The sequence below is a fragment of the Lepidochelys kempii genome, chromosome 9 (assembly GCF_965140285.1).
Source record: "Lepidochelys kempii isolate rLepKem1 chromosome 9, rLepKem1.hap1, whole genome shotgun sequence".
NCBI lineage: Eukaryota > Metazoa > Chordata > Testudines > Cheloniidae > Lepidochelys > Lepidochelys kempii.
In genome coordinates this window covers 34,961,551-34,986,144 of record NC_136388.1, presented here as the reverse complement: position 1 = coordinate 34,986,144, position 24,594 = coordinate 34,961,551, and the positions used below count along the sequence as shown (strand labels likewise).

Here is a 24,594-nt window from a genome sequence, read left to right as displayed (position 1 = left end):
TTGTGAGCTGATGGCATTTTGCATCCTATTAAAACTACACCACCAGAAATGTAGGGAGGGTTAATTATTGTATTTGGATCATATTTTATTCCTCTGCCTTATCCTTCGGCTTGTATATTGCTTGTTTTCTTAGGCCTGGATTCAGCAAGGAACTTAAGTACATGCCTAATTTTAAGCATCTGAATAGTTTCACTGGCTTCAATAGGACTGCTCACATGCTTAAAGTTAGGCCATGTGCATTAGTAACTTGCTGAGTCAGGGCCTCAGGCTGTTCGTGTAAGCAGTACTAGCCATGTCGTGGGGCAGTCCTGGATTACAAACAATAATAAGGCCATAGCGTAATTTTCAGAAAATGGCGCTAACAGCACAGTACTAACTTTGACACAATCAGTTCGTTACATCTTCCCGCAGATGACCTTTCTATTAAACTAAGGCTCAAATACAGCAAACAGGGTGACCTCTAATGTCCTTCAAGTAGTTTAATGCTTACATACGGTGATCAACCAAGTACCTTCAGTTAAATGTGTTAGACTTTAGCATAACATCCAGAACTGTTTATTGTTTAGTTTAGAAAATTTAGAGCAGCCCTTAACCTAATGACCTGGTAGCCATACCATATTTTTGCAAAAGGTCAAACACTGTGGGTCAGATCCTTGGCTGGCGTAAATCAGCATAGTTCCATTGCAGTCACTGGAGCTATACCAGTTTCCACCAACTGAGGATCTGGTTCTGAGTTATTAATCTCCTTTAGCCAATATTAAAATATTGGACCAATTTTAATTCAGACACACTTTCTGTTTTCAGAGGGAAAAGCTAACAATCTGAGAGGTAATTTTAAATATTTCAGTTTTATAAAATATACCTCGGGGCCAGCCTGTGGCTGGCTATTACATGGGAGCACAAGGTGCTTGTGTGCATCTCAAGGTATGTCTACACGGCATGCTTCTTTCAGCGGCATATGGAGTACATATCAGCGCAGTCCCCCTAGCATGGGTATAAACGGTAGTGTAGCCAGTGAGGCATAGCTTAGGCAAGTAGAGAAAAGGCACACTTGAAGGGTGTGGGTATATACGCAAGTATGTTTCCTACACAGCTCTCTGAGCTTGAAGGAGTTCTTGTGTGATCAAGTACTGCAGAACTTCAGTTTAAGGGTTAGCAAACTTAATTTCATCTTTAACCTAACACCAGATCCTGCAAGGTGCTGAACACCCTCCACTTCGCTGAAGCTAACAGGAGGAGTGGGAAGCCCAGTCAGCACCTCATAAAAGGTGCGGTGTAGAAGATGGCCGAGTCAGGACATGAGCTCAGGTACCCAGAGTCATAAGCCTAATGCCCCTTTAATTTTGAAAGGTGTTAACATGGAGAGAAAGTTTAAATAGATATAATAAAGCTCATAACTTACAAATGAGCCTCTTGGTCCAATACACCCTCTCTCTCCTGGAAATCCAGGATCTCCTCTTGAACCATTGCAGCCATCCAAGCCAGGTTTGCCCCTGGACCCTTCAACTCCAGGATATCCCTAGTGAGGGTTTAATTACATGTAAAGATGGCATGGTTATTTAGGTTCAGGTTTTGTCTAAACACCACAGTGACACTGGTAACCCAGAATTGGGACAGAGGATCACCCACATATCTCGCTTCTACACTCTTTACACTGGAAAAGCCTCCCACTGAGATCTATGAGAATTTTCCTTACACCTAGCAATAGGCTCAAAGGGGCTGTAATCTGAAACTAGAGTTTTTGGTCTGATACCTCTTACATTCCCTTCTTTAATGCACAGTAGCTCTGCTGGATGAGTCAGAGAATTAGGTTGGATGCTGCTTTCATTAGAATCAATAACAAAAGTTTTTCTTCACTGGAAGCAAAATCAAGCTCTCCGAGAGTAAATTCCTTCTGGAAGCAATAAAGAGCTATTATATTTGGAGAAACATGCAAAGGTTTTATTCCTTGTGAATGACCTACACTAAGGTCATCCCAAACTAGCTAGGCCCTTTTTTACTGTTAGGGTGCAATTCAAGAAAATAGGGCACAACTTGAGTCAAACATACTGTGAGCTCAGGAAAATCCACACACAAACTGTGGGATGGAGGAACTGATTTTCCAACCCCCGATGCACTGACCATTCACTATTATAGGAATGGGAGAGTAGTGGACAGTGAGGTTGGTTGGGAATTTTCCATCAGAATAATTTTCCAACTGAAAATGCCTTTTGGGCAAAATTAAAAATTGTCAAATGAAAATGTCAGTTTTGCCAAAAAAAAGTTAAGTTTTCCATTGCAAAAACTGAAATGACTACTCCTCGGCAGCCAACCTGGAAGATTGTTGTCTGGAAGAAGAACCTTCCAAGCGGGAAGCTGGCAAATAAAAAAAATCCCATTTTAGTGCTTCTGAAACAATAATTTTTAAAAAATCCCTTCCTGTGAAAAATTTTGCATCCTTGTCTTTTCGTCCTGATTCAGGATAATTTTTTTCCCAAACATGCAATTTTTCATGGAAAGGGATTTCTATTTTCCAGACAACTCTAGCAGACACAACCCTGTTGTCTTCTCTATGATAGATTTTGATCTTACGGAGTCATGTCTTTTACAGCTCCTCTAGAAACAATCCCAACTACATGGACAGATATGGAGAGCAAACACAGAGCACAAATGGATCAGAGATCCCCTCCACAGGATTTCTGCTTCCTGGCCTACATGAACATCCAACGTGCACTATTTCCACTTTTGTAGTCATAAAGGCCCTCCCAGGATTTAACTCTAATAAAAAATCATTTTCAAAATATTGATTTAATAGAGCATCCTGTCCTTTCACTTCCATTTATATATGACACCTTGTACTCAAAGCTGTATTTCTGTGTACCTTAATACTGAGGTATCCAGATCTATAGTTCCTATTCAGAAGATCTCCCACTGAATCATAGAATATCAGGGTTGGAAGGGACCTCAGGAGGTCACATAGTCCAACCCCCTCCTCAAAGCAGGACCAATCCCCAATTTTTTCCCCCAGATCCCTAAATGGCCCCCTCAAGGATTGAACTCACAACCCTGGGTTTAGCAGGCCAATTCTCAAATCATTGAGCTATCCCTCCCCGAGTTGGTTTCAATGGGATTTTTATTTGAGTAAGGACTGCTGCACAGCGCTCAAAATGTTTCAACAGAAAAAGATACTTTGGGATCCTTTTAGCTATTTTAAGAATATTCAGAAGCCGTGTGGTCTACTTTAGAGACTAGAGTCAGAAACTACTTGTTTTTAATCCTGGCATTGGCATTTCCATGCTGCATGGATTTGAGCAAGTCTCAGTTAACCTCTCTATCTCCAATCCCCCCCTCTGTAAAATGGTAATAATATTTACTTAACTCAAAGAGGTGTTAATGGATTTAATTAGTTGGTTTGTACTGTCTTTTGGAAAACATGTAAAGTGTGAAGTATTATCAATACTAAATGTCATAATGGTTTACTTTGTTTTTCACACATGTACAACATATGCAGCTCTCCAGGTGATATAGTAACGAAGGGTATAAAACTAACCATATCTGATTATTTAGGTAACCTGTTAAAATAGTTCCCTATGGGTTCAGACGAACTGTAATCTTTATAACACAATATTGGCAGTGTACTTACAGGCACACCATCTAAACCAGGAAATCCTGGGACTCCTGTTGGGCCCTAAAAAAATAAATCACTTTTACAATTTTGTTCTTTGAGAACACTTTGAAACTGAGGACAACATGAGGATGTAGTGCTGTAAAATTAGGTCAAAAACTATCAGGAAATAAAGTCACATTTGAATCATGAATTTAAGACCTCCCTACAGGATAAACGGCTATATAAGATGTCTGCAGTGTTGCTGTAGCTGTGTTGATACCAGAATATTAGAGAAACAAGATGGGTGAGGTAATATCTTTTATTCGACCAACTTTTGCTGGTGAAAGAGACAAGCTTTTGAGCTACACAGAGCTCTTCTTCAGGTCTGGGAAAGATATTCAGAGTGTCACAGCTAAATACAAGGTGGAACAGATTGTTTAGCATAAATAGTTAACACATATTGTAAGAGACCATTCAAGGCCAAGTGGCCAGTTATGGTAAAACACCTTGTATTTAGCTGTGATACTCTGACTACCTTTCCCAGACCTGAAAAAGAGCTCTGTGTAGCTTGAAAACTTGTCTCTCTCACCAATAGAAATTGGTCCAATAAAAGATATACCTCACCCACTTTGTATCTCTGATATAAAGTGGACAGACTCCACCTGAGGTTATCTAGCTAGTGTATCTTGAACAATGATCAATGATAGCTATGAATGCCACAAATGGTACTGGGGGACAATATTAAATTCTTGGGGCCAACTTCATCCATTAAAGCACAAGGGATTACTCAAAAAATGAATTTAGCCATAATGTGTAAAATAATAGCATGTGTCATATTAGAGGCTGGCTTCTGCTCCCACTTATATCAATGGCACAACTTTTCTTGACTCCAGAGGAGGATCAAGCCCTATATTTTAGTGGAGTTGTACAAAAGAAGCTAAATTCTGATCTCACTGACACTGGTGTCAATGGAATTAGACAAGTGAAAGCCAGGGTAAAGGTTCAAGGATTGTAGAACTATGTAAAACCAAAGGCTGAATTATAATAAAAGGCACCATTTATGATTCCATTACCCACCATAACCAAAGGTGGCAAAGTTATGCCTATTGTATAGTACTATTTTAAAGTTCTATTCTTCCCCCACATATGTGCACGTAACCACCTTGATACTAATGTGAGTGAGGTGGGACATATCAAATGGACACTTAGACCCCTGAATTTTAACTTTTTACTGCCAACTTCAATTTAATAACTTGGGGCAAAATTCTGCAGTTCTTTCTCAGGCAGCTCTACAACTGATTTCAGTGGAAGTTTTGCATGAGTAAGAACAGGAGATGTCCATGTAATTTTAACGTTCAGTAAAGGCTTTTATTGTTCTTGATTTGTTTCATTTTGCAATATTCACCGTTATATTTTACATACTAAAAAAGACCTTCCCATGGCATTTCCTACCTTATCACCCTTTTCTCCAGCGGGCCCAGGCAGCCCATTCTCACCTCTCTCTCCTTTCTCTCCTTGCAAACCATCTGGCCCTGTACATCCCAAAGATCCAATTGGACCTTGAGCACCTAAGTGACCAGGCTGACCCTGAAAGAAACAGAAGAAATAATTCAGAGGTAGTTCAGTAAATAAATATACTTAACCTCCCTCTGGCTGCTGTTGATGGCGTGGAGAACACTATAAGTAAAACAAAGTTTGCAATATTTATAAATTGTATGTTTAGTAATATAATGACCAAGATTTCACACAGTCACTTTGAAAAATATTTTGGTAGTGACTTTACTTTTATGTTGTTGTGGTTACTGTCTATTGATATTGCAGTCGAATACTACACTTTTGGAATGTTTGTGCTTTGAATAAAATGTAAAAGATGCTAAAGTCCTATCAGATTTAAGCTCCTACATCACTTGGCCACTTCTGAAAATTTTACCTGTCAATCTGAATCTTTTTATAATGACTAATTTAAAAAAAAAAATCCAGGTTCCAACAGAGTACCCTTTAAATAGAATGGTTGGGATTTTTTTTAAAGAGTATATCTGTTCATCTTACCTGCTGATGTTTCAGTGAGGGAGAAACTACCTATTTGGGGAAATCAGTAAAATAGCAATACACAAAGTGCTGCCATGTGCACAAAATAAACAAACTGAAAAATATTAAGAACTGGTTTGCTAAATTCTTTCCCCCATAGTCATTCTAGGTGTTACTAGCAAGTACAACATTATTAGAGGAAAAAGTGATTGGCCAGCTGACAGTCTCCCTTTAACTTAAGGTTCTCCTTGCTGTTCTGAAGTTGGTTTAGACATTAGTGTCACAGTAGTAACTTCATAATTAACACTGAAAGACTTTCAGTTCTAAGTCATTCTTTTTACCAGGGTGGATTTGATTTAAATCACGAATCAGGAAGACTCAATTTAATCATGGATGTCTACATAAATGTGCATTCTTGTTGGTTGTTATAACCTTAATACATATTCTTCACAACTCAGAGATAGATGTAGGTTTCATTTTTTAGAAGGTACACACTATCCATTTTTAAGTGATTTATCTTTTCAGATTAGTTTTACAATATCAGAAAATGAATGATTGTTGGTTATTTCATTTACCAAAGGTAATTGAAGCAGATATCTATGAAGTCTTTGGGAGGTGAACTATCTCCAATTCAACAGGTTAATCATTAATATGTGGAGGATTTTCTTGCCGTGCTGTATTAGGAGGAGAACATCACCAGACAGACATTTAAATTGTTTTATTTAACTAAAACAACAACGTTATGTATTCTGGATTTTTTTTCTTCAACAGCAAACATATAATATTTTAACAAAACAAGCATATGAATTTTTTAATTTAGTTAAACATTCACATTTTTTTAAAATCAGGTTTGTTTTTGTTAAAATTGTTTTAAACTAAAATACGTAAATGAAATATTTTTTTTTAAAAAATTAAATCGACTATGTCAGCCAGGTCAACATGAGAAACTTAAAATGTTGTCTTCCCCTTCATTTTCCTGTTTGTTCATAATCTGGAAAAGAAAAACAAGCTTTCCTGCTTTTTCAGGTCCCAAATGATTTCTCAATTTGGAATGAATTAGTCCAAAGGAAGAAAATAGTCTTTCTCCACCAGCAGAAGAAGCTACTGCTGTTAAAAGTGAGATTATCACTTCAACAGTCTCTGAATCCAAGTGCTTTAATGACTTCCACCAGTCCACTGGTGTGACTTTCTTTAAAACATCGTCACCAAACATATATTTCCTGAATCATTCTTATTCCCAAACTGGATCTCTTTTATGGCCTGCTGCCATTATAGGTTTTCCCTTCTAGTGAGAGAATGGTATGGTAGATCTCAAATCAATGAAGGCTACACTCAGAAAGACCTCAAGACTTCTGGAATATGCTGCTCAGTTTCACTTTTGTTTCTAGTGCCTGTCCCTCCCTTCTCACATTTATCTCCAGACTTCTTCTCCTTATCCAGATCTATTTGAAACTTTGCACTTTTAGAGAGAGGTAAGGGATTGACTCTGTGTACACAAATTTGCAGAGAGACAATAGAGTTGAGGTCTATTATTTCTCACCTCTATATATTTATTTAAAAACATTTTCTCTGTTAACAAGCATGTTATCTCTGGAGACACAAATCCACCGTTTGAGAACTGCAAAACTAAGCATCTCTGATGGTATCTTCTAGACTGAGCCCTGAGTCCCATTGGCTGGATAGAAAGATTAACCTAAATAATCTATACAGAAGCCCCTGGAGCCCCATAAAATTGGGTCCCTAATCCATGAACTATTGGAACTCATTTACAAAACTTTTCTTAAATATTACATGAATATATTGTCTCATACTATACAATTAGAATTTATAATCCTTATTCCATGATGAGATATCTTTGAGCTATAATGTATCTTAATTAAAACTATCTTTAGATAGGGTTTTTCCTCAAAAAGGATTTTATCAAAAAAAAATTCCATTTAAATAAAAAAAAATCTGATATATATATATACATAGTGACAAAGTTCCTGCTCCACCTTGGTGGGTCTTGCGCTTATTGGAGGATTTGCTCGCCTTGGAGCTTCATGGCAGCCCTCAGCTTGGCCGTTTTTCTGAACCCACAGTCCAGGTCGACTCCTGTGTCTGACCAGGAGTTGGGAGAATTTGGGGGGAACCCAGGCCCGCCCTTTACTCTGGGTTCCAGCCCAAGGCCCTGTGGAATGCAGCTGTCTAGAGTGCCTCCTGGAACAGCTGTGCGACACCTACAACTCCCTGGGCTACTTCCCCATGGCCTCCTCCCAACACCTTCTTTATCCTCACCATAGGACCTTGCTCCTGGTGTCTGAGAATGGTTGTACTCCTCAATCCTCCAACAGTCCGCATTCTCACTCTCAGCTCCTAGTGCCTCTTGCTCCCAGCTCCACCCACAAACTGGGGTGAGCTCCTTTTTAAAACCCAGGTGCCCTGATTAGCCTGCCTTAATTGATTTTAGCAGCTTCTTGATTGGCTGCAGGTGTTCTAATCAGCCTGTCTTAATTGTCTCCAGAAGGTTCCTGATGGTTCTCGAACCTTCCCTGTTCCCTTACCTAGGGAAAAGGGACCTACTTAGCCTGCTCTCCTGCTGCCCTCTGGCCTGGGCCTTCCTTGCTTTTTGCCCCTGCTTTTGGCTTTCCCCCCGACTGGGCCAGACGCTCTCCTTCCCTGTTCCCTTACCTAGGGAAAAGGGACCTACTTAGCCTGCTCTCGTGCTGCCCTCTGGCCTGGGCCTTCCTTGCTTTTTGCCCCTGCTTTTGGCTTTCCCCCCGACTGGGCCAGACGCTCTCCCCCCTTTCCTTTCTTTTTGTTGTTTTTTTTTCTTTCTCTGCTGTTGCTAGAGTGCTGGCAGGCTGCCGGCCGGCTGTTAGCACCCGCCCACCTGGCCTCAGACGCTGCTGCCGCTCCAGCTGAAACCCCCCCCCCCCCGAGAGAGGGGGGGCCTGCTGACCCGCTCCCCGGAGGGGGGGAGTGGAGGGACCCAGCCCCCAGCCCCAGCCGCTTGCTGTTTGTTTGTGGACCCATATTCGGCCGAGAGGAACTTTTATCATCTGCTCCGGCATCCCTGGAATGTTGCAGCTGCGGAGAAAGCCCAGAATAGAGAGAAAGAGAAACAGCCGTCTACCGGAGGAACACCGCCTGGGGAATTTACAAATCGCCGTGGAGGGCCCCAAGACTGAGTAACTTTCGAACTGTGCTCTCGTGTGGGGGGAGGCCTTGACTGTGTTTGTAGGGACACAGGGGGTGTGGCACTGAGCTGCCCCCTGATCCATCTGTGTCCTCCCAACCCCCACACTACCTTCCTCACTGCCCCCTCCATCCTCGTTGCTGGCTGTTTAACATCTGCCTCTGGACTTAGCTGCTCGCCCTGATTCCACCGTGTGGGCCAGAAGCACAAGCCAACCAAACAGGACTCTCTGGACAAGCGTACGGTGGTTCATGTGCCCCCCCCCCGAACTGCCCATCCCACAGCCTGTCCCTTTTTACCTGACCCCAACTCCTGTTAACCACCTGCCACCGCCCCCGCTGGGGCATTGGCAATGGACGGCACCGGGGTGACCTCTGCCGCTGCCATGCCCACTGCCTCCCCAGACTCTAGGGGAGTCCCCCAGCTGGCAGGAAAGGCCAGGGCAAGAAGAAGGGGAAGGGCCCTGCTATAACCACCAGGCCCTCCGTGGCAGGGGCCACCCCCACTGCTGCGGCCCCGCCACCGACCACGGCGTCCTTCCCCTCTACCCCCCCCCATCAGCTCTGCGGGTGTCCCTCCCTCACCCCCCAGGATGTATGCCCGGGTGGCAGCAGCCCCCCCCGCCTGCCACCTCGTCATCTCTCCTGCCCACCACCTACGCCACCATCAACAGCGGCCGGGGCCCCTTCCACACCATGACAAAGAAGCACGGTGTCCGATGCCTCCTGGTGCCCGCCTCGCCCCACATGGAGACCTACTTGCGGGCGTTGGCGAGGGTGGTGGGGCCCTTGGCCATTGTGGCAGCCTCCAAAATGTATGGGAAAGTCGTCGTCTTAGCATCAGAGGCTGCCGCCCAGGAAGCGGTGGAGAGGGCCTGGCGGTGGGGGGGATGTTTGTCCCCCTAGAGCCGCTAGAGGACCTGGGCGTCCACCTGGTCCTGACTTCTGTCCCTCTTTTTCTCCCCAATGCTGCCCTGTTACCCGCCCTTTCCACCCTGGGGAAACCCGTTTCTGTCATCAGCCCTCTCCCGTTGGGCTGCAAGGACCCCACCCTCCGTCACATCTTTTTCTTCCGCTAGGAAGTGCAGCTTCTACTGCCGTCGGCGGCGTGTGACGGAAAGGCACTCGAGGGGTCCTTCCTAGTCCCCCACCAGGGGGCCCGTAACCTTGATTTGGGCGACCTCACTCCACCCCTCTTTTCCCCATGCTCCCTCCCCCTAACTGCTGCTTCTGTTCCCACCTCCGAGGAGCCCCTGGACTCCTTCATCGACCCGGCCGCTGATGGCACCCCGCTGACGACCACCAAGCCTCTCAGGTGACAGCCGGCGCCATGCGGCCGGGACACGAGTCGCCAGGGGCACTCCCCGTTGGTGCGGAGCAATCGACTTCCTTCCTGGGCAGGGGCCCAACAGAAGATAATCCACCTCCTGATGCTGTGGCCACTAAATCCACCATAGAGCCCGTGCCTGGTATCACTGAGAGCTCCCTCCCCACCCCCTTAACCCTCGAGCCTGATCAGGAGGCGCCACCATCCAGCTGCTTGCCTCCCGAAACCCAGAACCTCGCCTCTGCCCCTGCCTCTACCCCTATCCAGTCTACCTCCTGCGATGTTATTGCTGCCCTCGGGGCTGTCTCCTTCCCTTTTCCAACTGATGACCCCAGAGAGCGGCCTTTGCGTTCTCCTGCCCTGACCCATTAGGGGCTGCTATTTTCCCTCCACTGCCCCTATCGCCCCAGGGCTTGAGGCGGGCCTAGAAGCTCCAGCCCATCAGGCACCCCGTCGGGGGTCCGCACCCTGCTTGCCCGTTTTAGTGGGCCATGGGGCTGCACCAAGGGCCCCACTGGGGACCAACCGGGAAACCGTAACCCCACCCCCCCATGAGCTGTGACGAGAGCTGTGGAAGTTTTTAGAGGATGTCCGTGGCTCCCGCAACAAGGTACAGCTTGCTCTCCAGCGATGGGGGGGACTTTTCTCAAATCCTCCGGGCCACAAGGGACCTCATGGGGAAAGGTAAACGGATGGGGAAGCAGGATGCCACGGCTTACTGGCGGGTCCACGTCTTCTGTGACCAATTACTCACCTACGGGATGGGTCAAGGACTGTTGGGTGGCCCGCTGGGGGATGCGAGCGTCTCTGCCAGTGAGGATCCCCCCTGGCCCTCCCCAGGACACCTCTCACCATCGCAACGTTGAACATCCGGGGTTGTAGGATGGCTCTCCACAGGTCCCAGGTGCTCTTCTTCCTTCGGGAGGGAGGGTACTCTGTGATTTTCTTGCAGGAGACCCATACGGATCCGACCGCCGAAGACAGTTGGAGGCTGGAGTGGGGAGACAGGGTCTACTTTAGCCATTCCATGGTTCGGCAGGCTGGAGTGGCGACCCTGTTCTCCCCTGACCTACGGCCTGAGTTGCTAGGGGTCGCCGAGGCCATGCCGGGCCACCTGCTGCATCTCCGGGTCCGTATAGAGGGGCTCGTGGTTAACCTCGTTAACGTCTATGCCCTGACATTGGGCCCGGAGTGGCTGCAATTCTATCAGCGGGCGTCTGCCTTCCTTGGCACCTTAGATTCTCATGAGTGCCTGGTCCTAGGAGGGGATTTTAATACCACCCTTGAGGAGCGAGACCGCTCGGGGACCGAGCAGAGCCCGGCCGCCACGGACACCCTCCGGGAGATAGTTGAACATCACTCCCTAGTGGACATCTGGTGTGACCACCACCCGGATGACACTTCCACATTCACCTTTGTCCGGGTGGAAGCCCGTCAGTCGAGCCACTCCCGGTTAGACCGCATTTATTTATCACGCTTCCATCTCTCACGAGTCCACTCCTCCAGCATTTGGCTGGCCCCATTTTCTGACCATCACCTAGCCACCGTGACAGCCTCCCTCTGTGCGGAGAGACCGGGGCCGGCCTATTGGCATTTTTACAACGGCCTATTGGCATTTTAACAACAGCCTATTGGAGGATGAGGGCTTCGTGATATCCTTCTGGGAATTCTGGTTGGCCTGGCGAGGGCAGCGGCGTGTCTTTCCCTCGGTGCAGCGATGGTGGGACCTGGGGAAGGTGTGCGCCCGGCTTTTCTGCCGCGACTATACCCGGGACAGCAGCCGACAGAGAAATGTGGCGATAGAGCAGTTGGAATGGGAGGTCTTAGAGCTGGAGAGGCGTTTGGCCACCAGCCCCGAAGACCCGCTCCTCTGCGGAGCGTGCCGGGAGAAGTGGGAGGAGCTCCGGGCCCTCGAGGACCATCGGGCCCGGGGCGCCTTTGTTTGATCCCGCATCCGCCTCCTTAGGGAGATGGATCGCGGCTCCCACTTCTTCTATGCCCTAAAGAAAATGAGGGGGGCCAAGAAACATGTCACCTGCCTCCTGGCAGAAGACGGCACCCCCCTCACGGAACCAGCGGAGATGTGCAGGAGGGCCCAAGCCTTCTACGCAAGTCTTTTCTCCCCAGATCCGACCGACCCTAGCGCTTGCAGAATTTATTCTTTGGGAGGAGCTCCCTACGGTCAGCGCAAGAGACCAAGACCGGCTAGAGTTGCCTCTCATGCTGGCCGAGTTCTCGGAAGCTCTCCGTCATATGCCCGCTAATAAGTCTCCAGGCATGGACAGGCTAACTGTGGAATTCTACCGCGTGTTCTGGGACGTCCTCGGCCCAGACCTAGTCACCGTCTGGGCCGAGTCTCTGCAGAGTGGGGTCCTCTCTCTTTCGTGCAGGCGAGCTGTGCTCGCCTTATTGCCGAAGAAGGGGGACCTCCGCGATTTACGAAATTGGCATCCCGTCTCGCTCCTCAGCATGGACTACAAAATCATAGCGAAAGCAATCTCACTGTGGCTAGGGTCTGTGCTGGCGGACGTGATCCACCCAGACCAGACCTACACCGTCCCGGACCGCAGTATCTTTGATAACCTATTTCTGGTTCGGGAGCTTTTGGAACTCGGGCGTAGAGATGGTCTGTCGTTCGCCCTCCTGTCCCTAGATAAGGAGAAGGCATTCGATAGGGTGGACCACGGGTACCTCCTGAGCACTCTGCAGGCATTTCGTTTCAGACCCCAGTTTGAGGGTTTTCTGCGGGTGCTGTACACTTCCACAGAGTGTCTGGTTAAGCTCAACTGGACCCTGACCGAACTGGTCAGCTTCGGGCGAGGAGTACGGCAGGGGTGCCCCCTCTCGGGCCAGCTGTACGCTCTGGCAATTGAGCCCTTCCTCTGTCTCCTCCACAGGAGGTTGACAGGGTTGGTGCTGTAGGAGCCAGAGCTGCGGCTGGTCCCGTCGGTGTACGCTGATGACGTGCTCCTCGTGATCCAGGACGCTGGCGACTTAGCGCAGGTGGAGGCTTGCCAGACCATCTATTCAGCAGCCTCCTCCGCCCGGGTCAACTGGGTCAAGAGCTCTGGCTTGGTGGTAGGAGACTGGCGGCAGGCGAGCTCCCTCCCACCCATGCTTCAGACCATCCTGTGGAGCGCGGGTCCACTGCTCTACCTCAGCGTTTACCTTTCTGACACGCATCCCTCTCCACCGGAGAACTGGGAAAATGTAGAGGGCGGGGTGATAGAGCGCCTCCGGAAATGGACGGGACTACTCCGATGTCTCTCCCTCCGAGGGAGAGCGCAGGTGCTTAATCAACTAGTCCTGTCTACGCTCTGGTACGGCTCAACACCCTGGTCCCGGCCCCGGGTTTCCTGACCAACCTCCAGACATCGATTCTGGGGTTCTTTTGGTCAGGAACACACTGGGCCCCTGTAGGGGTTCTTCATCTACCCCTGAAGGAAGGAGGACAGGGCTTGAAGTGTCTACACACTCAGGTCCGTGTCTTTTGCCTCCGGGCTCTACAGAGGCTCCTCTATGGTGCAGGCAGTTCGGCGTGGAGCACACTGGCGCACACCATCCTGCGCTGCATCCGAGGGCTCCGATATGACCGGCAGCTCTTTTATCTCCGTCCGGGAGGTCTTCTGCGAGACCTCTCTGGGCTGCCAGTCTTCTACCAGGACCTCCTCCAGACTTGGAAACTGTTTTCAACGACCAGGTCCGTGGCGCCCACTGAGGGGGTAGATCTCCTCTCGGAGCCCCGCTACACAACCCCCAGCTCCGTTTGCAGGTGGCGGAGTCCCGCTCGGTGCGCCAGAGCTTGATCCTTGCAGAAGTCACGAGAGTTGGAGACCTCCTGGACTACGACCAAGGAGACTGGCTGGATCCCCTGACGCTCGCCCGGCACATGGGGTTCTCCAGACCTCATACCCCCCCGGCGCGTACTTCAGGAGGTGAAGGCTGCTTTGCCGCCCGCTGCTCGAGCTTACCACGACCGGGTCCTACTCGAGGGTACGCCCTGCCCACCCTCTATCCCAGGCCCCGCAGATCCAATCAACCCCCTCACCACTTTACTGCGAGTCGGCTGCATGAACTGCAGCCGGTACGCTTCCAAACCACGCCAAGGAAACATCTATACACGCTCGTGCTCCACACCCTTCACGCCCTCACCCTAGTGTCCCGCCCTGACACAAAGTGGCGAGACCTTCTGCCACCTTTGGAGGGTGAGCAGCCCCAGTGGGCCAGCCTATATTCCACCTTGGTTCCGAGGCCTGTCGGGGACATCAGTTGGCGGCTCCTTCACGGAGCTGTGAGCACGGGCACATATTTGGCACAGTTCACCCCCGTCCCAGATACTTGTCCGTTTTGCGGTGTGAGGGAAACCCTGGCGCACGTATATTTGGAGTGCGCCAGGTTGCAGCCCCTGTTCCAGCTCCTCACAAATCTCCTATTACGTTTTTGGTTGCATTTTTCCCCTCACCTTTTTATTTATGCACTCCCCATCCATGGCCTCACAAAGTCGCGGGATCTCCTAGTTAACCTCCTCCTGTCCCTGGCTAAAACGGCCATCTATAAAACCGGAGAGAGGAGGTTGGCCGATGGAGTTTCGTGTGACTGTGGGGCCATTTTCCGATCATCGGCCCATTCACGTTTTCGGGCGGAGTTCCTCTGTGCGGCATCCACCGACTCCCTTGATGCTTTTGAGGAGCGGTGGGCACTGTCCGGGGTTCTCTGCTCGGTGTCCGGGTCCCTTTGTCTGACCCTTTGATTGGGGGAGAGAATAAGGAACCCCAGCCCCAGCCATTGCTGCTGCGGACACCACCACCTTAGAGGGGTCCTTTCACATGTGGGTATGCGTGCCCCCCCCGGATTGTCCACCCCACAGCCTGCCCCTCTTGTTGAGTACTTTCAGAGGCGTGGCGCCAGGTAACTCGAGGGGGTGGCAGACCTTGAGAGTCGATGAAGCCCCCTCGCTCTGGGCCACCAGGTAACTTGGAAGGGTGCAAGACCACAAGAGTCGAGGAAGCCCCCCCGCTCTGGGCCCACGCAAGCTTGAACACTTCCTTCCCCTGAAGCTAATGAGAAAACAATTGTGATTGGTTGCTGTGTTACACATTGAATATGCTGCTGTTTTTACTTTGTAAGTGTGTTATGCAAATAAAAACATCTTTTGCTTCAAAAAAAAAATTACTCTCCTATAGCCATCTGGCCCGACCCTGTCACAATATATACATATATATTTTTAAACCATTGATTTTTGTCCACCCTGCTTTTTACTCCCTTCTTACTGTTCTCTTTTTCTGAAAGACATGATGCTTATCCAGGGTCAGGACAGCTGACAATAAATCAGAGAAGCTGTACAAATTTGTTGGACTTTGAAAAATTACTTGATTTTCTATTTGTTAAAGTTATTTTAACCTTTTTGGCCTATTCATAATTCAAAGACAGCTTGCAGTAAAATGTGCAATCTTGCCCTGTGCTTAGTTCTCTATGAAAATAGAGCTTAATTTCCAGGAAAAATATGTTCCTCAAGGTAATAACTGTTTCTTACTGGAATCTTCATCAGGTCTCCAATACCTTCTGTGAGATGCCTGGCATCAATTACAACTTTTGCTGGCTATGCCAATGCACATTCTACCTTTTGTAAGCTTTAGAACCCAATGAGTGCCACGTTTTAGCCTCTCAGAAGCATGATCAGAGACTCGTGATTTTAGCATAATCAGAGAAACTGTGTAAGTTAGACCGGATTGGGAGTGTTTTTTCTTTCAAATGATATTTGCACTCCTATCAGGTTTTTCTAGCTTATATATCTTCCATCATTTTCTCCCAGAGTTAAATGTATCATTTAACAATTGGTAAATTTCTGTAAAATTAACATGATGGTTATTAGGTATCTTCTTTGTAAACAACTCTGTAACTAATGTCTATGCCTAGCAATACCATACAGATCACCTGTATATATTTTTACGTAATACTGTATATATATATTCCAAAAGGGAAAAGGCTCAAGGACGGTGTCTATTCCCTTCCTTAGCCAAAGGTTAACAACATTTTTTAGGGTTTGGATTTTTTCTCTCTAAGTAGCCTAATGAACATTAAGTCATGTTATATTCAAAAGACTGAATACAACAAACTTTCTATTAAATTTGTAATAGGTAGAATTTTTCTTTTTTCCTCACCTCCTCCCGCCCCCACCACTCCATTCCTACACTTCCTACCGTGTACCTAGGTGCTTCTTTTCTTTGCTCTTTTTCACTGTCACTATTTACCGTAATTATATTTGTTTTTCTCTGAAACATTTTTTTTTTCCTTTTGAAGATTGGTTTTTCTTTTCTGACTTAGCCTATCTACTACTGTATCTAACATAATCCAAGGGCAGAATTGAGCCTAGTCTTCTAAGGGAAAGTGTACAGCTCAAAGGTGACCACCTGAGGGCAGCAAAGAATTCTGGAATGCAATCTCCAGTCACAGAAACAACAGCCAGTACATTCATTTCATTTCAATGGTTGGAAGAGGAGCAAAATGTCAATTAACAAGGGATACAGAAAGATAATTGTTGGCTTCAGTAGTAAAATTATTTCCATAGGTGGCAGAACAGAGGTAAATTTTATCCAGTTTAGACTTTTTTAACTTGAACTGATTTTGTATGAACACAATCTTTTCCTTGAATTATAACTGGGGATGTGGGGTGACAAAGCCCCTTTTCTTTATATTTGTTCCTTTAATTTTTCCTAAATTAAGAGGACCATGGTTTAAGCCTCCTCATCTTTTAGAAATGATGTAGGATATTTACATGAGAGTCCATGAATAAAACAGTAATTCTTTTGTATTTTGTTACTGACTTTGATATGAGGATTTTGACATTTATTAATTAAACCACACCACACCTTTGTGAGCTAGGGAAAGGATATGAGATAGGGATCACTTTGACCACTGCTGAAATACAGCCCCCAACTCATGTAGTACTCAGCAGCTCTTCAACATTGCGTAGCAACTGTGCACAACAGCTTAGGGCAAGAAGTAAAGTACCATGTTCAACTGAGAGAGCAGAAGGAACGTAGGTAGCAACCATATAATTTACCACAATTTACTAAGCTCAATGCAGGACTTTCCATGGCCTGCTGTCATGCAGGTCAGACTGGATGATCATAATGGTCCCTTCTGGTCTTCCTTTTTTATTTTTTTTTTTAATGCTATGAGGAGGCCCTACTCCCATTGACTTCAGTGGTGCAGGATCAGGCTCTTAGCATGGGCGCAGGATGAACCTTATAAGTATAGTAGAACCAACTGAGCCAAGCTGCCAGGATATGGCTGAAGGATGCCATGTGGCCTTTGAGAGACCTTTGAATTTGTGGCAAAACCAGCCCCCATTTGTTCCATAGAGGGGAACCCACCTTCCATACAGAATGACTTGAGAATGTGTAAGAGGAACCCCAGGCAAAAATCCTCCACCTGAACCTGGCCTCTGGGAAAATCTGCAGGAGGGGCTGACTGGCCCTCAGCAAGTTAAATTGCAGATTCTTTCCACTTTTTATTTAATTTGTACACAAATATAACTAAATGCATTTATTCCTCCTCTTTTTTGAAATCACAGGAGAGAAAATATTTCTTTCTGCAACAGATTAGACAGATTAGAACTTGCTATTGGCTTTCTGTAGCTGTAAAAGGACACTTGCATTTGCATATATAGCACCGAATACTTGGGATAGCAGCCATTGACTACTTTGTTTTGTCATATGGTTAGTGTTCTAATGAAACAGGTATCTTGTCTGTCCTGCTTAGGATATTTTAATCAACACTGGGGCTATGCCTTAAAGGGTTTTTCTGAGGGCCATTATTTGGTTTAAAATGTATGTTTCCTCTTGCCATATATCTTTGCAGAACTGTTAGTCTGGCATGCAACTAAAATTGCACCGCTTGATTCAACTTTGATTAGAAAATAAGCAGGATCTGTGCTGTGCAAAAATAAGGGGTATTAGGCTTGCAACAGGGAACACTTTGTGGGAGAAGTGCTATTCTGTGTATAGGGTGGCACTAGGGATACTGGGATGCTGTGCATACACCCTGCATGCCACTGAAGTGTATTCTGAGGTGGGTTCCAGTTCCCTGGTACACCCAAGATTTGGTTCTATGGGGAGGCAGGTAGTGAGGTGAACATGGGGCTAAATGATCTACACCTATGTGGATCCACTGACTTTTGTTCCATTGAGAGCATATGAGGGTGACTGAAGCTCTGGGAATGCGATAACAGCCCTGGAGCTGTTCAGTTACTTTGCTGTGTGCTGGTAGGCAGATTCCATCACTCTAAACCAGGGGTGGGCAAACTTTTTGGCCCGAGGGCCACATCGGGGTTCAAAACTGTATGGAGGGCCGGGTAGGAAAGGCTGTGCCTCCCCGAACAGCCTGGTCCCCTCCCACTTCCTGCCCCCCCCTCAGAACTCCCCACCCATCCAACCCCCCCCTGCTTCTCGTCCCCTGACCGCCCCCTCCCAGGACTCCTGTCCCTAATCACTCCCCGGGACCCCACACCCTATCTAACCGCCGCACTCCCTGTCCCCTGACTGCCCCCGCCTCAGAACCTCTGCCCTATCCAATCGCCCCCTGTTCCCCGTCCCCTGACCGCCACCCCCACAGAACCTCCGCCCCATCCAACCGCCCCCTGTCCCCTGACCACGCCCCGGGACCCTCTGCCCCTTATCCAGCCCCCTGGCCCACTTAACATGCCGCTCAGAGCAGCATGTCTGGGAGCCACGCCACCCGGCCGAAGCCAGACATGCTGCCATGCTTGCCCTACATGAGTGGGCAGCCCCGCCACCCAGAGCACTGCCCGCGCAGCGGTGTGGCTGCGGGGGAGGGACCAGGGGCGAGCCTCCCGGGCCAGGAGCTCAGGGACCAGGCAGGACAGTCCCGTGGGCCATAGTTTGCCCACCTCTGCCCTAAAACTTGCCTCTTGGACACACATAACTCCCCAATACACTGCCCAGTTATTTAGGCTTTGTGTTCTTCCTGGGATTTAGCCCTCAAAGTGAAATTTTACAACTGTATCCATAGTACTGTTCTCAGATAACTGACGTGAAGCACTATGTGTAACTGGTGATCTCAGGAGTTTTTTATATTAAAAACTATTATTATTACTACAGCCGATAATACTGGGAAAAGTGATTTACAAATAGTAGGATACAGATTCAGTTCTATTTGAACTCTTATATTTGTGAACTTGTGGCCCTTCAAAACTGGCCTTGATGAGTGAGGAGAATACATGTATTTCTTATCAAATGTGAGTTCAGCTTACTAGTTTCTTGGGAATCCAGTTTGAAACTTCAAATGCAGATCTCAAATACTTCACACAGACTGCCATTTGTTTACTTGTAATATTTGTCCAGTATTTTTGAATACCAAATACATAGGAATACGTCACGCAAACAATGGGAATGCGCTGTGAATGCTTAACAATACCAGGAAGAGCCAAAATTCACCAAATTTTGTATCTGGTGGATCCTACTCAGCCAGCTTTATTTATGATAAGCCTATACCTTTTTATATAATGGGTCTAACAGATCTGGAAGAGAACAGGTTCAACAGAATGGAATCATTTTAATAAGCACGCTACAAAATTAGATTCTACCAAGTTCAGATGACTTTCTAGCTTTGCTGTGCTGTCCATCTAGTGGCATAGCATGGCACCACCTAGTTAGGGTAGAACAGCTACAAAAGCCTGTGTAGTTTGCCTTTCACTTCACATGGCAGAATATGACACCCCTCCCCCTCACATTTCTGAATTAGCAATTTCTATTCTGTGGCGTTCTCTCCCATAAAGTATTAAAATATATTTTTTAAAGGCACCAATTTTACTCATCTGAAAACAGGTCATTTGTTTCAACTGCAAAAGAAAAAGAATGAACATCAGACAGGCTGAGTTTTACTTGCTATCATCTTAAACTAGGCATTTGACATGATCTCTTAACAGAAACCGATCAGGTCAGATCATGAATGGGTGCTGGCTTTTTCAATCTACTTAACTCTAGAATTGACACCAAAAGAAGTGAATGGCACCCAACCCTGGGGTCAGGGCAAGACAGGTTTTTAATTATTTACTGTTAACTGAAAATGTCGTAACCCCTTAAATTCTGGCAAAGTACCTGGGATTCTTGTAAATCATTGAGGCCAATCTGATTACAAAGCATTGCAAGAGCATGTCTGGAGTCAGCAGGGGGAAATCACTGGAAGAGAAAGCCATGTGGTGATGATGAGGAATTAGAGGAAGGGGCTCATGGCATGCTGGGACCCAGTCAAGAATCAGAGCATTATTAAGGAGGCTGTAGAATGGAAAGGCTGGAAACACTAAAAGGTCTGTAGAAGTCTCAGAACAGAACCTTGCCCTGTGTGAGGTTGGCAAGCATTAATGATCTGCCTCAAAATGTTTTGAAACTTTGAACAAACTGGAGCATAAGTTAAAACCGTCTTTTAAACATTTTCAAGACCATGCATACTTCTCTCATCAGCCAGGTCTTGCTGACCTTCCTATTATCGTCAAGGTTATTAGCATGTTTGCATGGATAAACTATCCTTAATTGCTTCAATATTCTGCATTACCCATGTACGTATATCTTTCAGTAGCAGGCATGCATGTATTCTCATTCTGAGTTCTTCTTTAACAACTTAACCATTGTATTAATAGCAAGAAGAGGTCCACTAACCACTAGCATGAGTACACGTGTTGCAGGATGTTAAAGCACTTCCTCTTCCCTGGAAAACAAGAGGTGGCCCACCTCAGGTATGTGGAAGACCACTGCTGGGGGGAGTGTGGGGCAGAAAAGAGGGGCAGTGGAGAAGAGATATAGGAACTGAGTTGGTGTAATTATGCGGAAAAGCCAGAAGAGTGTGTACATTTAGAGTAGTCCCCACCCTATTTTAAAGTACCTTTGTTCCAGTGACTCACCATGTCAATTGCATCACCTTTGGGCAGAGGTTGGCAAACTATGGCCCGTGAGACCGTCCTACCTGTCCCTTGAGCTCCCGGCCAGGGAGGCGAGCTCCCGGCCCCTCCCCACACTGTCCTCTCTCCCCCACAGCCTCAGCTTGCTGCGCCACCAACGCTCTGGCCCACTGCTCCTGCCGGGCAGCATCGTGGCATGACTGGCTCCGGCCGGGCGGCGGGGCTGCGAGCTCCTGCTGCTCTGAGCAGCATGGTAAGGAGGCAGGGAGCGGGGGGGAGGGGTGTTGGATACGGGGCAGTGGGTCCTTGGGGGCAGTCCAGGGGACAGGGAGTGGGGGGGTTGGATGGGGTAGAGGTTCTGGGGGGGGGTTAGGTGGGGGGGATCCCAGGGGACAGGGGTGTGGAAAGGTGTTGGGGCAGTCAGGGGACAGGGAGCAGGGGGGTTTAGATAGGGGGTGGGGTCGCAGGGGGCGGTTAGGGGCAGGGGGTCCCGGGAGTGGACCGTCAGGGGACAAGGAGCAAGGGAGGGATGGATGAGTAGGCGGTTCTGAGGGGGGCAGTCTGGGGGCTGGAAGTGGGAGGGGGCGGATATGGGGGCAGGGTCCAGGCTGTTTGGGGAGGCACAGCCTTCCCTACCCGGCCCTCCATACAGTTTTGGAACCCCAATGTGGCCCTCGGGCCAAAAAGTTTGCCCACCCTGCATTAGGGCATGTCTACACTTGTCATTTGAAGTGCAAAATGTCCCTTTTTGGTGCAAAAACCGTGGGAGCATCTACACGTTAATGACTTTTTGTGGTGAAACTTCTGAAAAAAGAAAAAACCACCTTCACAAGAGCCATACAGTTCTTACTGCCGTTCTTTTTACGGTGATGTGAAAGTGAAGACACATTCTTCTTATGTAAACACCTTTTGGCCTCCGGAGGATATCCCACAGTGCCAAAAGCGACCACTCTGGCCAGCACCTCCACTGCTCTGACGCCAGGTAAACGACTGTCTGCCCCTCCCCATGTAAATCCCCAGGAAGTTTGAAACTCCCTTTCCTGTTGCGAGTGCTCATCTGGCCAGGTGAGCATGGCTGCTCCACATAGCAAACGATCCCCTGCTTCGAGCAATGCCAGGCTACTGAACCTGATCACTGTTTGGGGAGAGGAGGCTGTGTAGTGCCAGCTGTAGGAATTTCAATACCTACGAGCAGATTGCACGCAGCTTGCAGGAGAAGGGGCATAACAGGGACACCCTGCAGTGCAGAGCAAAGGTGAAGGAGCTGAGGAACGCCTACCACAAGGTGAGGGAGGCAAACCGTCGATTTGGAGCTGTGCCCCAAAGCTGCCATTTTTACAGTGAGTTGGATGCAATCCAAAGTGCAACCCCACCTCCATTGCAAAGTGCCCAGTGGATATTTCTGCATGTCTGGAGGCAGGGGAAAGTGGCCCTAGCCAGGAGGAGGAGGCTGAGGAAGCTGTGGAGCCCGTTATTGAGTGCACTCAAGACCCCTTCTCTGCTCTGGAGCTGTCTAGCCGGTGTGAGCGGCCACTGTCTACTGAGGCAGAGGCAGGAGAGCAGAGCTCTGGTAAGTTGCTGTGCTTTGACAATGCATAAAGCAGGTGGAGGGCATAGGAGAGTACTACAGTGGCTGTGTTTTTGTGCTGGGAGCCCTCCGTTCACGCTTGCCCTTTTCAGAATGGATGTATGCAATAAACCCTCTAACCCGGCGTTCCCTCACCATTGCTGGGCTCTTGTGCACCAGGGGTGCTTGACTTTTGTCACCAAGACAGTGATTTCTTACCAGTGGTGTATTGCAACATACACAGTGATTCCTGTATGTATGTTTCACAGTAATATGTTGCATTTGTCTCCCCAGAAATGACCCCCCTCACTGTAGTAGACCGTCTGCGACATATAAGCGGCCAAGATGCACTAAGGCAGCCATGTTTCATGAGGTGATTCTGCACTCCGAAGCAGAGACACATGATAAAAATAAATGGAGAGAAACCATGACAAAGTGGAAAGAGGGAGAGAACAGAGACTGAAAAGAGAATAATGCATTCCATAGGGAAGCCACGGAGAGGCTAATCAGCATTCTGGAGCATCAGATAGACATGCTGCATTTTCTCATTACACTGCCGAGTGACCTGATTCGTGCCCGCCCCCCATTGCAGCAAGTGCAGAATTCGTTCCCATGCACTCCCCAAATTCCCACTGCACATTCTTATAGCCTCGCTGCAAATTTTTCCATTCCTTGACAATCCACACCCCCAGACAGCTTGTCAAATGACAGCTGGAGTTATACACAGCTGTGAGGTATATGGGCCCCCCACCCTGTTCACCACCATCACTGAGGACAGATATACGTACATGTGGTGTTTTCTCTTTTTTTTTAAATAAAAAGCACAAATTTTTCAAAAAGAAGCAAGCTTCATTTGTGTGTTCACATTTCTTTACATGTCATCACAGCTACAAGTCAACTAGCACTTCATCTTCACTGAAATTGCAGACAGAACCGCCACGTAACACAGCAGATGCTGTTAATACTTCCTTTCCCAAGCAGCAAAGTTTAATTATTTTAATTTTCAAACTTTTCCCTCAAGGCATCCCGGATCCTAACTGCCACACGTTGTGCCCCTCTAATAGCCCTGGTATCTGGCTGCTGAAACTCAGCAGTCAGGCGTTCGGCCTCCACTCTTCACGTATGAGTAAACCTTTCACCCGTCCCCTCACAAATGTTATGTAAAGTACAGCATCCCGCAATAACCATGGGAATATTTTCCTCACTCCTTTCCAACCAACTGTACAAATATCTCCAGCGCTTTCAAATGGCCAAATGCACATTCGACAGCCATTCTGCACCTACTCAGCCCATTGTTGAAATGTTCTTTACTGACATCTAGGATTCCAGTGTATGGCTTCATGGGCCCTGGTATCAGTGGGTAAGCTGGGTCTCCCAGGATCACAGTGGGCATTTCCACTTCCTTGACGGTGATCTGCTGTTCTGGAAAGAAAGTCCCCAATTGCAGCTTTCTGTACAGGCCAGTGTTTTTAAAAATGCATGCATCATGCACCTTTCCGGACCATCCAGCGTTAATATCTGTGAAATGCCCACGGTGATCCACTAGCGCCTGCAAAACCATGGAGAAGTATCCCTTACGATTTATGTACTCAGTGCCAAGGTGGGCCGGGGCAACAGTAGGGATGTGTGCTCCATCTATCGCCCTACCACAGTTAGGGAAGCCCATTTCTGTAAAGCCATCCAAAATGTCACGCACATTATCAAGAGTCACAGTCTTGCGCAGTAGGATGTGATAAATGGTCTTGCACACTTGAGTTACCACGGCACCAACGGTCGATCTCCCCACTCCAAACTGGTTCACAACCGACTGGTAGCTAGCTGTAGTTGCCAGCTTCCACAATGTGATTGCCACACACTTCTCTACAGTGAGTGCAGCTCTCAGTCTGGTGTCCTTGCGACACTAGTCTGGGGAAAGCTCAGCACACATTTCCATGAAGATGGCCTTCTGCATCCAAAAGTTTTGAAGCCACTAGTCATCATCCCAGACATGC

At 47.6% G+C, this 24,594-nt stretch overlaps 1 protein-coding gene across 1 annotated transcript in view; it reads right to left on the bottom strand.

Moving 5' to 3' along the window:
• Nucleotides 1–24,594, bottom strand: part of COL4A4 (collagen type IV alpha 4 chain) — a 129,633-nt gene that overhangs the window by 86,193 nt on the left and 18,846 nt on the right. The window contains exons 3-5 of the mRNA XM_078854334.1: nt 5,039–5,173; nt 3,623–3,667; nt 1,403–1,519 (exon numbers count right to left, since the gene is read on the bottom strand). Coding sequence (XP_078710460.1) covers nt 1,403–1,519; nt 3,623–3,667; nt 5,039–5,173 — 297 coding nt within the window. The remainder of the gene's footprint in view (nt 1–1,402; nt 1,520–3,622; nt 3,668–5,038; nt 5,174–24,594) is intronic.